This window comes from Pleurodeles waltl, chromosome 8 (assembly GCF_031143425.1).
Source record: "Pleurodeles waltl isolate 20211129_DDA chromosome 8, aPleWal1.hap1.20221129, whole genome shotgun sequence".
Lineage (NCBI taxonomy): Eukaryota > Metazoa > Chordata > Amphibia > Caudata > Salamandridae > Pleurodeles > Pleurodeles waltl.
The window spans coordinates 348,168,422-348,185,005 of record NC_090447.1 but is presented as its reverse complement, the minus strand read 5'-3'; the positions used below and the strand labels follow the sequence as shown (position 1 = coordinate 348,185,005).

The 16,584-nt window shown below is 46.1% G+C and overlaps 1 protein-coding gene across 4 annotated transcripts in view; it reads left to right on the top strand.

Annotated features, from left to right (window-relative positions):
- USP9X (ubiquitin specific peptidase 9 X-linked) overlaps window positions 1-16,584 on the top strand; it is a 1,493,361-nt gene that overhangs the window by 740,943 nt on the left and 735,834 nt on the right. For all 4 annotated transcript variants that reach the window (XM_069204214.1, XM_069204212.1, XM_069204215.1 and 1 more), the window contains exon 20: window positions 15,103-15,252. In XM_069204214.1, the coding sequence (XP_069060315.1) occupies window positions 15,103-15,252 (150 nt within the window). The remainder of the gene's footprint in view (window positions 1-15,102; window positions 15,253-16,584) is intronic.

The following is a 16,584-nucleotide window of genomic DNA, read 5'->3' as shown; positions in this document are numbered from 1 at the left end:
GTTTCTTCATTTTGGTGTAGAGATACGGGAATTTAACTTTGTCTCTGGGTAGTACTAACATATCTACCATTGAGAGCTATTATGACTGAAGATTACTTTGCTTTACTCTTATTTCTCTTAAGTAAAGGCTGCACCCTCTTTAATACAAAAAACAAAAAATGAATCTGCGTTTTCTGTATTGGTGAGTTTTTTTTACAGCAAACCTCTTGGAATGCATATCGTGAAGGTAACTTATGTTTGATGGCCTGTGTGGCTGTAGATACACATGCTCTGCATATTCCTGCCATCTAGTGTTGGGTCTGGAAGGCTGCAAGTTTTTCTTCAAAAAGTTTTTCGAGACACAAGGTGTAGTGACTCTTCCTGTTCCGGTAATGTGCATGGGCATCGACTCCATTGTTATATTGTTTTCACCGGCTGGTGGGTCCAGTTGTGTTTCTCCAAGATTCAAGTCGAGGTTGTTTTTTTCAGACCCTTTCCATTCAGGATCCACCTCTTACCGTCTGTATTGTTGAATGTTCACCTCCATTCCTTTGCTGCCATTTTCTCAATTCATCGAACTCGAGCATGAACTCCTGGTGGTAGAGATCTCTTCCGTATTTGCCCTAAGTGCCACGCGAAGTTCCCGCGGACCAACCAACACCAGGTATGTAATGTGTTTGTCTTTCTACCAAAGAGAGGAGGCCTGTGAGGCTTGTTGGTCCTTTCGATCAAAGAAAACTCTACGGGACTGAAGAGCGCATTGTAGAGAAATGCAGTGACAGGAGGTCGAGGATACACCTGACATCTTACAACAACAGGATGTGAAGTTGGAGGAGGAAGAACAACTGCAAGAGGCCTCTGCAGCTGAGGAAGACATCTTCACGATCGAAGACTCGAAGTCTGATGTAGATGAAGTCATTGAGATGCAATATTTCGCTCCGGTGCAATGTCCCTTGAGTAGAGATACGCGCCCTGCCCAAGAAACCACCACCACCCACCGAAGCAAAGGCTACCGGGCCACCACCGCCGTCAAGCCATGGCCATGTACAAGAAAAAGTGCCAATGCTGACTGTCATTTAACACTCACGCAGTCTTTAAAATTTGTGGGCATGCAAATCAATTAACGTGGCAACCATTTACTTTTTTTAATATAAAAAATTAGCAGGTCACTTATCTACATAAAAATCATACACAGCGGACAAACACAGGTTAGAAAAAAATGGCAATCCTGAAACAGGAATTTAAACTCAAAAAACATTTCACAGTACATCACATTTAACAAAAAATAAAATGCAATACTATTTCACCTATGTGTAAACCTATACCAATGTTTGTATCCTGGTTCTGAATTATTCTGTCAGAAAAGAGCTGAACCAATTCCAACCATTTCATAGCTCGAGGACCTATACCAGAAGTGAAAAAAACAAATTCCAATAATGGCACATAACGGTAAAAAAAAAAATTCTACACAGTTTACATCCTTTGCCCAAATTCACTTAGTAAGCGCTTTCCTGGTTGTTCTCTTTTCAATGTACTTCGAACCCAAAACCACTTGGGGGTTCCCCTCAGGATTCAGAACACATGGTTACTCTTCAGCCAAAAAGTGAATTTTAGTTTTTTGTTGGTCGTCCAATTAGTCTCAGGAAGAAAGGATAGCAGATATTTTTAATTCTTACGGTAACCTGCCAGCCTCAGATAACTGCATGTCATCTCATGAAGTTTTTCGAATGTCATGAACTCTGCTCGAAGCTGAAGTGGTTTGCTTCGGTTTCCACCCTAACCGACTTCTGGGTTCTTCCAGCCTAACACGGTTGGTACTGGAAGACAGATTTGGTTGCCTCCTCATCATGCTCGACATCAAAACACAAGCTTAAACCGACCATCTCGGCGCCAAGCTGACCAGCTTCACCACTGACAGACTCAGGCTTGCAGTCAGCATAGACCACCACAGTGATGAAAAGAACTTTGCAAGTAGCCTTGGCACTGACTTTTACGGCTTCTTAACACAAGACCGCCGAGGCGCACACCAACTTCAGAACCATGTCCCTCAGTTGAGCCTATCATCCATAAAGTAAAAGAGCATCTAATTGCTAAAGAGAAACAACTCCATATACAGCCCCAGACTAGCCGTATCTTGTTAAGTTGTTGTCACTACACCATCAAAGAGACAGCTTTCTTTTACAGAGGTCATTGATGTACCTTTGCCTGCTCTCAAAAATAAGAGAACAGATCAGGACTCTATTACTTCACTCCTTCCTCTAACTTGCTGCCTCTCCTCCGCCACCAACATCACCTCTACCACCCTCACCTCCTCATTCAGAGGGTGACCCACTTTACATCATCCCTCAGGGGTCCCCCCATTCTTTTACAGGTGATCAGGGAACAAGGGATGACACTTTTGTTTTCTGGCAAAACACAGACCCTTGGTCAACCTGTGATGGTGACCCACACTCTGACACCGACATAGATGTCTTCCCTGCTAGACTGTCTCCCCCAGATGATACCATCTCTTTTCAAGGGCTTATTGGTAGAGCAGTCATATATCACCAGGTACCTATAGATAAGTAGTCCTTTGAGGATGATTTCCTATTTGAAACCCTCTCCACCTCTCACAGGGTAACACAGCACCACCCAATGCTGAAAGGAATGCTGAGGCACTGAGAGGACATTTCTAATGATCCATCTAGAGCATGCATTACACTCCACATGGAGAAATAATATAAGGCTTCTCCCTCTGATCTATTTTTTATCAGAGGTCAAGTCCCCCTTGATTTTCTGACGGTCTCCAGTGCTAGAAAGAGAGCTAACTCTCAAGCTGCCAATGATGATCTGCCTCCTGACAAGGAGAGCAAACTTGTAGATGCCTCTGGGAAACGGGTTGCAGTGCCAACCACTGGCGTATAGCGAACACTCGGGGACTCTTAGCCAGATATGTCCATGCCAACTGGGACAAGATGGAGGACCTCCTCCAGTACCTTCCAGAGGAGCATAAAAAGAGAGGCCAGGAGATAGTCAACGAGGGGACAACTTAACTCCAATAATTCAATTGGTTGTGCTTCGGATTCTGGACACAGCCAGTGGGACTAATACTAGGGTCCTTTTATGCCGCTATGTGTGGCTACACATTTCCGTTTTTAAACCAGAGATGCAACAGACAATACTAAAAGTCCTCTTTGACAAAGGGCATCTCTTTATCTCACAGGTCGACCAGGCACTCTTTTAAAAAAAAAAAAAAAGGGAGAAAGACACAGATGTGGCTAAATCCATGGGTGCCTTACAAACACCTACTGTACATGGGTCCTTTTGACGTCCATTTTAAGGCCACATCCACAGACACCTCGTCCTTCTATCATAGAGGTCAAAACAGCCAGCAGTCCTCCCCTAGAGGTTTCTATAGAGGCAAATATAGGGAAAAGAACACAAAACAAAGGGGCAAAACAACCTCACCACGTGGCTCCTTCACTGCCAAAAAAACAGTGGCGGAGCCTTCTCCTTCCCCCAACTACTGAAAACCTGTTGGGGGACATCTACAGCGGTTCCTCCCTGCCTGGCAAAAGATAACATCAGATTATAGAGTGTTTGATATTATCCAACATGGTTACTGTCTGGAGCTTATTTCCACACCTCCAAACATTCTCCCTCACACTCACAAACCCTCTCTCTAGAACATCTCATTCTGCTGAAACTGGAAGTTCTGACTCTCCTACTCACAGAAACCATAGAACCCATTTCTACACACAATCAAGGGACATGAATATACTCCCTGTACTTTCTGATCCCCAAGAAGGATGGGTCATTAGATCTGAAGCCGTTGAATTATTACATCCTGTCAAAGCATTGTCACATGGTAACACTTCAGGACATAATCCCCCTCCTTCAGCAAGGCGACTCCCACTCAGTACTAGATTAGAAGGACACCTATTTTCACATCCTTCTACAACCAGCACATCCCAAATACCTCACATTTGTGATAGCAGCCAATTGCTACCAGTTCAAAGTTCTCCCATTTGGGGTAACTACTGCACCACAGGTGTTAATAAAATGTCTTGCGGTGGTAACAGCACACTTGCGCAGACAAAACATTCATGTCTTCCCATATCTAGATGTGGACAGCCCTCTCACACTTTGTCTACTTCACATCCAAACTACCATAGACTTGCTTCATCAACTAGACTTCACTATTAGTTTCCAAAAATCTCACTTGAGCCTCTTCAGTCCAGCCATATCTCAGAGCTGTTCTAACCATGCAACTGTGTAGGAGGCTGGCCTGGTTTGTAGTGGGTACCTTGGGTACTTACACCTTATACCAGGTCCAGTTATCACTTATTAGTGAAATGTAGTAGTGTTCTAGCAGCTTAGGCTGACAGAGGTAGGTATAGCAGAGCAGCTTTGGCTGAACTAGGAGACAAATAAAGCTCATGCAATACAACTTATAGTTACACAGAACTTACAAGTAAAGATAATACTCAGTGTTGCCAAAAAAAAGGTAGTTTATTTGGGTGACACAGTACCAAAAATATCTTGGAGGCAATACTCCTTCTGGAGGTAAGTATTATACACAATATATACACTAGACACCAAAATAAGGTAAGTAGTTAGACATAGATTAGTGCAAACAATAGGAAATGCTATAAAATGCAGTGGGAGAAAATAGGTCTAGGGGCAACACAAACCATATACTAAGTGTAAGAAAATGGCTCCCTGTTGCAGTTATCCCCCACTTTGTGCCTGATATTGATGCTGACTTGACTGAGAAGTATGCTGGGACCCTGCTAACTAGGCCCCAGCACCAGTGTTCTTTCACTAAAAATGTACCATTGTGTCCACAATTGGCACACCCCTGGCACACAGATAAGTCCCTTGTAAAAGGTACCAAGGGCCCTGTGACCAGGGAAGGCTCCTAAGGGCTGCAGCATGTGTTGTGCCACCCTAAGGGACCCCTCACCTAACACAGGCACGCTGCCATTGCAGATTGTGTGTGTTGGTGGGGACAAAAAGGCAAAGTCGACATGGCATCCCCCTCAGGATGCCATGCACAACAAATACTGCCTGTGGCATAGGTAAGTCACCCTGCTAGCAGGCCTTACCGCCCTAAGGCAGGGTGCACTATGCCACGGGTGATGGCATAGCTGCATGAGCAATATGCCCCTACAGTGTCTAAGTCCATTCTTAGACATTGTAAGTGCAGTGTGGCCATATTAAGTATATGGTCTGGGAGTTTGTCAAAAACAAACTCCACAGCTCCATAATGGCTTCCCTAATACTGGGAAGTTTGGTATCAAACGTCTCAGAATAATAACACCCACACTGATGCCAGTGTTGGATTTATTACAAAATGCACAAAGAGGGCATCTTAGAAGATGCCTCCTGTATCTTACCCAATCCTTCAGTGCAGGACTGACTGGTCTGTGCCAGCCTGCCACTGAGATGAGTTTCTGCCCCCCTGGGGTGTGAGCCTTTGTGCTCTGAGGACAGAAACAAAACACTGTACTGGGTGGAGGTGCTTCTCACCTCCCCCTGCAGGAACTGTAACACCTAGCAGTGAGCCTCAAAGGCTCGTGCCAATTGTTACAGCACCCCAGGGCATCCCAGCTAGTAGAGATGCCTGCCCCTCTGGCCACTGCCCCCACTTTTAGCAGCAAGGCTGGAGCAGATAATGAGAAAAACGAGGAGTCACCCACCAGTCAGGACAGCCCCTAAGGTGTCCTGAGCTGAGGTGACCCCTGCCTTTAGAAATCCTCCATCTTGAGATTGGAGGATTTCCCCAATAGGATTAGGGATGTGCCCCCCTCCCCTCAGGTAGGAGGCACAAAGAGGGTGTAGCCACCCTCCAGAACAGTAGCCATTGGCTACTGCCCCCCAGACCTAAACTCACCCCTAAATTAAGTATTTAGAGGCACCCAAAAACCCAGGAAATCAAATTTCTGCAACCTGAACTAAGAAGGACGACTGCTGACCTGAAAGCCCTGCAGAGACGATGGAAGAAAACTGCTTTGGCCCCAGCCCTACCGGCCTATCTCCTGACTTGAAAAACTGCAACTGCGACGCATCCAACAGGGACCAGCGACTTCTGAAGCCTCAGAGGACTGCCCTGAACCTAAGGACCAAGAAACTCCTGTGAGCAGAGGTTCTGCTCAACAAGCAGCAACAATATTGCAACTTTTCTGCAACTTTCAAAGTCCTCACTCTTCCCACTAGAAGTGTGAGACTTCACCCTCTGCACCCGGCTCGAGATCCAGAGAACTAACACCACAGGGAGTACTCCCAGGCGACTGCGACCCTGTGAGTAGCCCGAGACGACCCCCCTGGTCCCCCACAGCGACACATGCAGAGAGAATCCAGAGGCTCCCCCTGACCGCAACTGCCTGTAACAAGGACCCGACGCCTGGACCAAGCACTGCACCTGCAGCCCCCAGGACCAGAAGGAACCAAACCTCAGTGCAGAAGTGACCCTCAGGTGACCCTCTACCTAGCCCAGATAGTGGCTGGCCCGAGAAGCCCCCCTGTGCCCTGCCTGCACCACTATAGTGACCCCCGGGCCCCTCCATTGAATCCAATACAAAACCCGACACCTGCTTTGCACACTGCACACGGCCACCCCTGTGCCGCTGAGGGTGTTTTTTGTGTGCCTATTTGTGTCCCCCCCCCCCCCCCCCCCCCCCCCCCCCCAGAGCTCTACAAAAATCCCTGGTCTGCCCCCGAGGATGCGGGTACTTACCTACTGGCAGACTGGAACCGGAGCAACCCTGTTCTCCAAAGGTGCCTATGTGTTTTGGGCACCTCTTTGACCTCTGCACCTGACCGACCCCGAGCTGCTGGTGTGGTAATGTCAAAAGCATAGTTTTTTGTACTGGAAGGGTTCCATTCCATTACAAAACTATGCTTGACATCACACACTCAATTCAGCAACTATGGTGTAAGGGTGTGTGAATTAGCGAAAGGCAGCCTACAGTACACCAGTGCAGGGAGAGAGAAAAATAGTGCTATAGCTTATTAGATATGACACTGTTCTGCTCTCTCCCTTTAGCACAGTGCAGCACACTAATTCCTACTGCTGTGCCGTGTTGCAAAGGTTCTTTGGAAATTTGGCACAGATAGTATAGAAATGACACAGCATATATGAGAAAGCCGTAACTAAACATTTTCATTGTATGGCATAAATTACTTTAAATGTGTAACAAAGGAGCTAAAACATATTGGCAGTTAAGTGGAGTTTAAAATATTACTTTTTTGCAAAATTGTTTTTGTGTTTTATAAATATACATTCAAGAGGCGATATACCAACGTTAGTATGGTCTTAGTGTTATAATAAAGAATACTTTATTTTTGTTACACTTGCAATGGTTCTTTCTTGTGTGATAGTTACTGACTGACTACTACTACCTCCTTGATAAACCTGAGTTGCTCTCCACATCTACCCCTAAAGAGCTTTGGTTATCTAGGCACCAAAACACTATCCCTAAGGGTTGCCTGCACTTAGTGTAGGGTGTCAGACCATAGGTGTACACCATAAATTACGCCAGCATCTTACACTGTGTGTGTCATTTTTGAGTAGTCCCAATCCTGCCAGTGTACCTTTGAGGCCCGCTGGCTCGTAGGGGGCCCCATCAGGTTTCGTGCCAGCAGCTTCTACACTGATGGACTCCCAGGGATCCAGTCCTGGATCTGGACCAGCGGTGGTCGTACCACCTCGACCTTCCCCAGCACCGCTCCCGATTTAGATGCTCCCTGCACTCACTGGCGCCACCATCCCCATTGTCATCCGTGACTCCGACAGAGAGCCAAATGGATGTCACCCGACTCAGATGCCAACAGGAGTTTTGCCGCCTAGATCGGATACTGAGCCCTATTTTGCTGGACTCTTCAGAGAGGCTTGGGAGGGGTCGTTGAACCCTTTAGTCTACCAGCCCTACTAAGAGGAAATGGACTGGCATGGAGATTTGGGTGAAGCCAGTGAACTGAACATATCTCCAGATACTGGTATGCTTTCTCCCCCTAACATTGCTATGGAGGAGGGAGCCTCTTCTGCAGTGGTGGTGATGAGGGTGGCTGATGTCCTGGACCTTCCCCTACCCTCGTTGGCAGTCCAGACTAATCTCTTGACAGAGGTACTGCATCCAGGATATTTTACCTCCAAACCCCTACCCTCACGGGCATCCTTCAGGATACCTGGTCTACACCCAGCACAGGGGCTCCTATGAATCCGCCATCGCCCTGCACCTGGGGACCCAAGTTTCCTGACCCACAACCCCACCCTTGAGAGCTTGGTGGTCTATGCCTCTACTTCATTGCCCGTTCCCTACCACTCACCTGGATAGGGAATCCAAGAGGCTGGACTCAATTTGAAATTTGTTTTGTGCCGCCAACCTGGCATTGGGGTCTTTGAACACCGCATGCCTTTTAGACACTTATTCCCACACACTGTGGGATGTAGTTGGGCAAGTGCTGCCACAGGTCCTGGACGAGGTCCAGGCTGTACTCTTTCGGGCTGTTGCTGATGGGAGTGACTCAGCAAAGTTCACATTCCGTTGCAGACTGGACACAACACTTGCTAGGCATAGTGGTTTCAACTACAGTGGCCCTCTGGCAGCACACCTGGCTGAGAACGTATGGCTTTTTGTGGGATGTCCGGTATTCTCTTATGGACATGCCTTTCGATGACACCCGTCTCTTCGAGACGAGGCAGATTTGGCACTCAAGCGCTTCAAGGATTCTTGGACTATGGCTAGGTCTTAGGGCCTTGCGCCCTACTTCCAATCCGCCCCATTCCCCCCTCACCCCCAATCTGCCTTTTGTGGCTACGGAAGGGACTTCCAAGTTCCATCCAACCACCATACCGCAAATGCTGCACAGCCTCTGCATGGCAGAGGACGCGGAACCCATCTACCTTGTGTGTCAGGCCAGTGGTTTGGTCAGTCCACCATCACCCCCTCTGCAGCAGTCTCTAAACCCTCCTAGTCTACCACTCTCCCACCAAGGACACTTATTTGGCAGTAGGATTCATCATCAGCTTCCTCACTGGCAACCCATTTTGCAGATTGTTCAAGCGGGCTACTCTCTCTCCTTCAAGACAACATCTTTATCTATGTCACAATCTTACGACCGGATGATGGAGGATCATCTGTCCCTTCCCCGTGAGTAAGTTGTGGCTCTCTTGACCAACGGCTCCATAGAGAGAGTTCCACTGCCAAAAGTAGGCTGTGGTTGTTATTCCTGCTTTCTTGTTCCCAAAAAGGACAAGGGTCTATATAAAAATGAATATCATCTGAAAAAACACTTTCTCTAGGGCTGTGTTCAAGGCCTGAAAACCTTGCATCCGCAGGTATTCGCGGATGCAGCTGGCTAGGGGGCTCTAGTCTGAAAGCGAATAAGACAGGAGAGAGAGGGCACCCCTGACAGGTGCCTTTCTGTATAGAGAATTCATTAGAGAGTACTCCATTTACTTGCACCGCCGCATAGGGTCCGTTGTAAAGCGGCTCCACCCATGACAGGAATTTGGTTCCAGATCCCAGCTGCTGTAGGGTAGCCATCATGAAGGGCCAGTGCATTGCATCAAGAGCCTTTTCGGCATCTAATGATAAAAATATATGGGGGTCTGTGTGGTGCTCCACTGTCTTCATCCAATTATGGAGCCGCCTGAGGTTACCTCTGGTAGATCTTTTGTTCATGAATCCAGATTGGTCCAGATGTGCAAGTTCGGAGAGACTTAAAAAAAAAAAGTCTAGTGGCCTATATAGTAGATAGGATTGGGCTTTCAACATTTAGGAGTGAGATGAGGCAGTATGACCCACACTCAGTGGGGATTTTCTGGCTTTATGAATGACTACTATTATGACTTAATGCAACTTGGGAGGTAGGATTCCATCCTTCAATGCTGCCTTTTATATAAACTATGTAAGCGAGGTGCCAGCATGTCAATCTGTTCCTTAAGAATTCCGCGAGGAGGCCATTAGGGCCTGGGGTCTTCCCCGTGACCAGTTTGGGCACTGCTGCTTTCACCTCTGTAAGAGATCTCTCTTTGTCTGGGGTCTCCTTATCCTCTCCTGACAGTATTCGGAGGGTAATTGCATCTAAGTACTCCTCAATGTGGTGTCTCTTTATTCCAGTGTGCTTTCTATATAGAGTCACCTAAAATCGGGCAAATTCATCTACTTTCTCTTTGCTGTCTTACACTGGGTACCATCCACTCCCTCTTTCTGGGCCACCCACCTAGCCTCTCGGTGTACCATACTAGCAGCTTCCCGGACTTGTCTCTAGTATTGTATAGGCGATGTTGTACTCCCAATTGATGTGTTCTAAATTCTTTAGTGGCTAGTTCTCTATACTCTGCCTTTAAAAACTCAGTCTGAGGGTCAAGAGGTAGGGTGAGTTAATATTCTCCAATTCCAGACTTATCAGTCTATCTTCTCTGTCCTTAAGCTCTTCACTCTCTTTCCTATTTTTATGGACGATAGCATCCTGTGTTCTTCAACGTATCACCACCTTATAGGCTTCCCACAGTGTTGCCGCTGATTCTACTGTACCTTTATTTTCTAATAAATAGTTTTGTTTCAGTCCTAACTTCCTTCAAGATAATTTTATTCCGTAACTCCCGGGCATTCTGACACCAACTGATCCCTCTATCCTGTCGTCCACCTATTGTGGCCCTGAGCGGAGAGTGGTCAGACAGTCCTCGTGCTAGATAGTCGGTGTCTTGCACTGCCTCTACTTCCCCGGCTAGGGCAGAAAGGTAATCCAGCCTAGAGTATACAATATGAATGCATGAAATATAGGAATAGGCTTGTTTAGTCTGGTATAATCGTTTCCTCTGGTCCCTCAGGCCCTATGTATCTGCAAACCATCATAGGAGTGGTCTTGGGTGCATCCATTCAGTGCGCTGTGCTTGTCTTGCCCAAAGTAGTGGTCAGTACATCGTTAAAGTCTCCCCCAATTATATATAAGGTAGAGTCCATCACTAATAGGATTTCAGACACTGCCTGCAATGTGTGCTTTTGTAATCAGGGGGCGAATATACCGTTATGATTGTGACATCTTCTCTACCCCATATTCCTTGACTCTGAAAGGGGGGTGTCTTACAAACTAGGATCGCTACTCCTCTTGCACCTGATGTGACCCACATGCGCCAATAATGTATACACTCCTCTCGCTAAGAAATGACAGTGAGTGCTTTTGAGGGGCATTTCCTGCAAAAGGACTATATCTGGTTTCTGAAGCTTGATGAAATCTGCCTCTAGTCCTCGCTTAATCTTATGTCCTAAGCCATTCACATTCCACATAAGGACCAAGCGGGTTTCGCCTATAGGGTTTAATGTCTCCATAAGTGTCACGTTTTTACCACATTCTGCCTCCCCCCCGAATTCTGAAATCCCAATGTGGTACAATGCTTATATCTCGTTGTCTTACTCAAATTCCTGAACATATAGCAACTGATCAAAACAATACATAACATTCAGGCAAACTGCCCCCCCCCCCCCCCACTCCTCCACCTCTGCTCATATGTGGCCACATACATTTTAGAGCCGTCGTTTCACTGGATCAGATCTCAGGGTCTGTAGGCCCTTCACCCCCCCCACCCCCCCATCCCGCGTATATTATATTAACAACTCTTAACTGACCCCATCTTGGGGTTTACAAACCTTTTATCATTCCTCACAACAATCAATCAATGCTTTAATAACTCATAGCACATGCCCTTTACCGCAAGCTTACTGTGTTGGGGAGATTGTGGTATCCATTTTCCCCCGTGCGCACACCACCAACTGACCCCAGCTTGGGGTTTACACACCTTCTGTCACTCCTCACGACAATCAATGCTTTAATGACTTACAGCACATGGTCTCTACTGCACGCTTACTGTGTTGGGGAGATTGCGGTATCCATTTTCCCTGCTCACACATACCACTTACAACACCCAAAGCTGGGGGGGGGGGGATGGGAAGATAGAAGTGCAGGGAATAAAAAAAAAAAAGTGGGTGGGGGGGGAGTGTGTAAGGTGGTACAGAAGAAAACGTGAGAACGGAAAAGGCGAAAATGAAATGGGGGACGTGCATTCCTGTAGGCCAATGGTCCTCAACCTTTTGACTTCTGTGGAACCCCACTTTGTTATTACTGGAACACGGGCCACCCCCACTGAATCATTATTGGAATCCGGGGACCCCCACTGAGTTGTTACTGGTAGCCGGGGACCACTGCCTTAACATTGTCCATGATTTGAAAAGCAAAACAATACACAACAAATACAGAAACAAGCATTCATCAAACACACACACAAATGGTAACACATTTTATTTAATTTGAAAACAAATATAAATAAATAATAATAATTTTAATAGGAAGGTTGGAGCTTTTCCATATTCAATTGAAATAACACGTCTTCCATACTATGTTATGTTTGATGCACCTGCACTGCTTCCGTGACTCTATCTGAGGATACTAATTTTATTTTTAGCCTCCAGTTTGAAATTCTTGATGTTTACCGTACATTTAAAAATTTTCAGTTGTACATTTAGTCAGTTTATTTGTATACAATTTATTGATCTGTTATTATTTTATTAGCAGTCGCAGACCCCTTGAGGAGGCTTTGCGGGTTCCCAGGGGTCCCCGGACCCCAGATTGGGAACCACTGCTTTTTTGGGAGTGGGGGGTATTGGCGGCTACCTTCTTCTACGCTCCCCTCAGGCTCGGTAGGTGCACATTTTCGTGGTGGATGGAAAGGTGTTGGGCAGGATTTCATCAGGATCTCAGTGGGCAGTTCTGGAGCTCACGCTAGGCACATCTAGCCTGCCATGTTGCTGACCACGCCCATACAGCCCCCCTACCCCCCAAAAAAAATCTCTCTCCCACAGCCCAACCATTCGATCTTGACCGTACAAAAGAGTTCCAGGTGGATGATCAACTCTTTGTATGTTATGTGGGTGTGAAGAAAGGTTGGGCAGTGCAGAAGAGAACCATCTCTAGATGGGTTGTTCTCTGCATTAAAATGTTCTACACATTGGCTTAAAAGCAGCCCCCATAGGGCTTGCGCTTTACCTCTACTATAGATACAACTGCAACCACTGCATTAGCAGGTGGAGTTCCAGTCCTGGACATCTGCCAGGCAGCAACGTGGACGTCCTTGCACACGTTTACCCCACACTACTGCCTGGATACTCTGGTCTGAACGAGATGGGTACTTAGCCCATTCAGTCCTGCAGAACTACCTAGAATGATCTTGTTTGCAAACCCTTCTCCAAGGATGGTATTTCTTGGGTATCTATTTTAAGGTAAGGAATCTGCAACTAGTAATCTTTATCAGATCATTTGTTTCCAAAGGTAAGTAACTTGTTTTTTCAGCTTCCTCCCAAAGTCTGAAACGTCATCTTGGCAGCCAGGTGTCAATCCATTAAAACGGTGTACGCCTGTCATTGGAAGAAATTTGGGCATGGTATTCAGAAAAGTCGGTTGATTCCCTTTCTGTCCCTCTTCCTTAGGACCTACTGTTCATCCTTTCCCTTGCCCTGGACAGCTCTGCTTTGGGCACTCTTAAGGGTTATTTGTCAGTTCTCTCCCTTCTTATGTTTCTTAGATTGGTTACTCAAACGTCTTACTCATCTCTTCCCTCCAACCCCATTCATTTTGCCCCAGTGGGGGTCTTAATTTGGTTCAGCGCTCTTTTTGAGCCTCTTCACAACTGTCCCCTCAGGCTTCTCACATTGAAAAGAGCTTTCCGTTTGGCAATTTCATCTGCCTGCAGAGTGAGTGAGCTGCAGGGCATATCATTCATGCCGCCCACCTCTATATCTATGCTGACAAAGTGGTGCTTCACATTAGGGCCTCCTTTCTGCCAAAAGTGGGCACCCTTTTCCTGTAGGACGATCTGTCACCTTGCTTTCTTTTTACGCACCCCCTCATCCTACTAAGAAAGAGGAGAGATTCCACCTCCTGGACCGAAAAGGAACATAGGTGTTCTACCTTGATCATACAAAAGAGTTTCTTGTGTATAACCAATGCTTTGTGGGGTATGTAGGTGTGAAGAAAGGTTGAGCCGTGCAGAAGCAGACAGTTTCCAGATCGGTCGTACTCTTGATTAAAATCTGCTACTCAGTGGCCTTAAAGCAAACTCCTGAGGGCTTACAAGCTGATTCCACCAGAGCTGAAGCAGTGACTATTGCGTTAGAACATGGAGTCTTGGTCCTAGACATCTGTCATTCAGAGACGTGGGCTTCTCTGCACATGTTTACAAAATACTACCGCCTGGCCGGTCAGGTCCTTAGGGACAGGCACTTTCCCTGCTTGGTCCTGCAGGACTTTCTCAGGCCCACCTCCGGGAATGGTATTGCTTGGGTATCTATTCAAGGGTTAGGAATCTACAGCTAGAAGTCTCTCTCAGATGAACAAGTTAATCATCTTTGGTAATGCTTTATCCGGTAGAGACTATAGCTAGTTGCAGATTCCTTGCCAACCCACCCATCCTCCCCGCTCTGTGAATGGATGTCTAGGGATAGAGACTTCCCTTTAAGGGCCCTAGTTATGGCACACAAGTGGTTCTTTATGGCTCCACGCTTCTGACATCGAAAGTTGTGAAAAGAAACTGACGTCTGCGTGCCTGGTTGGCACCTATATAGCAACTGCGATGTCATCTCCGGCGCGCACAGCACTGACAGACACAAAGACGATCAACACCATGTACAGGTGAGCAGGGGTACTGCTCACTAAAAATCTGTATCCAGTCTGACACCTGGGGAAAATTCAAAGATGAAGAATCTGCAGCTAGATATAGTCTCTTCCAGATAAGGCATTGTCGAAGGTAAGTGACTTTTTCATGTAGTTCAAAGCAGCATTCTGCCTTTTTTTCTATGTACTGCTATTTTTCTTTGTTTTCATTGTCAAAAAATGTCTCAAGCATAAACAAAAACACTGGTCACAAAGACAAAAGGAGTTTTTAAATAGAATATTTGGATGATTTTGAAGGCTGTCCTGGTGGTGCCTGAGAATTATTCTCCTATTATTGATTTTGAAGTATTTTTCCACGTAAGTAACATTTTTCTCCTTTTTCGTATGTTTTGAGTATGATTGAATGTCTACTTGTACAATATTAAACAATTTCTGGAAAGGTATTATTTCATATCAAATTATTTGTTTCAGTTAATTACAGCCAAACTTACACAAATAAGTTCCAATATGCCTTCAAGTCCTGATAGCTCTTCTGACTCTTCAACTGGTTCTCCTGGCAACCATGGCAATCACTACAGTGATGGTCCCAACCCTGAAGTTGAAGGCTGCTTGCCTGGAGTGGTGAGTACATGTTAGTTGAAATTGAAAAAGTGTGACCAGTGGTTTCCCATTTCTAAAGTATCAAGTTTGTTTTATGATTTCTTGGTTGTACTTATGATTTTAAAATTTAACATTTATTGAACATTTGATGCTGGGTAATATAGCTACATTACAACATTTGGAGCATGTCTTTCATTCTGATGGTAACTTACAAGCATGCATGTTTTTTTACTAATTTGAATCCTCGCCAACCAAATTAAAATTATCCATTTAAAAGACAGAATATGCAAATGCTTTCTAGATCCTACAATTTTGTAAACTCAGAACATCTTGAGTACACTGTAGATCAAAACAACAAAGGTCTGCCATTACCAAGTGTGACAGGGAGATGAACTGGGCTCAACCACAGAGTACTTGATAAAGTATTTAGGTTTATTGCAAATCTTTTAAATGACACCCCAGTATGGTCGAACAATGACACATTTTGGTCTTTTGCACTGCAATCCTGCAGTGGTTTTCTGGTTCTGCTCCTTCCCAGCTGGCAGCTCATACCCTCGGGGGACAAAACAACGTAAGATTTTTTAATATCCAGGTTTATTCACTGTCCAAGTGTCCCAACTCCACACCACATAGTGACATTTTAGGGTGCAACCTCTTATGTGCTTGGTCTGTGAATCTTCCCCATGAGGACCCCAAATAATGCCAGGCCACAAACTCCGAGTCAGAGGTCCATATATTAATAAATACCACCGAGCTTTAAAGTGCTTGCTCTCAAGTATAGGTTATTAACCAATTAAGTATTCACATGCTACCACCCACCATCTCATGCCAGTAGTGCCTTTGTGATCCACTTGCCTGAGGCCACGGCTCTATTCATGAGCTGCTGCAACTGGTTCACATACTGAGGCAGTTGACCTCTTGTCTTCCTCCTCCTCTGTGGGGCTGGTCTTCTCCTGCACGCCAGTTGCCGTGTGTGCCGCTTGCTGCCTCTTGGTCACCTGGCAGTCGCTCTCTGCAGACTTTGGGCTCTGATTTGGCTTGGGACCCGCCAGCCTGGTCCTTCTTCAGGGGCTCCAGGCCCTTGCGTAATTTCACTTTGTCCTGCCACACTGCACCTAAATCTGCTCCAGTTCTCCTTCGCCCCTCTCTCCTCCGCACCATGCCCCCTCATGGGCATCTCTCTCATTTTAATGGTGCTCACTGGTTGCATTGGTACCTACGAATAGAGGATTGGCAGTTCACAGTTCCCCCAGGGTCCTGATAACTATGCCCGTTGTGCCGTGCAGTTCATTACACCAAGATATGTGCTATGACACCCATTACTGTTATGAAATTGTCCATTACTGTTCTAGA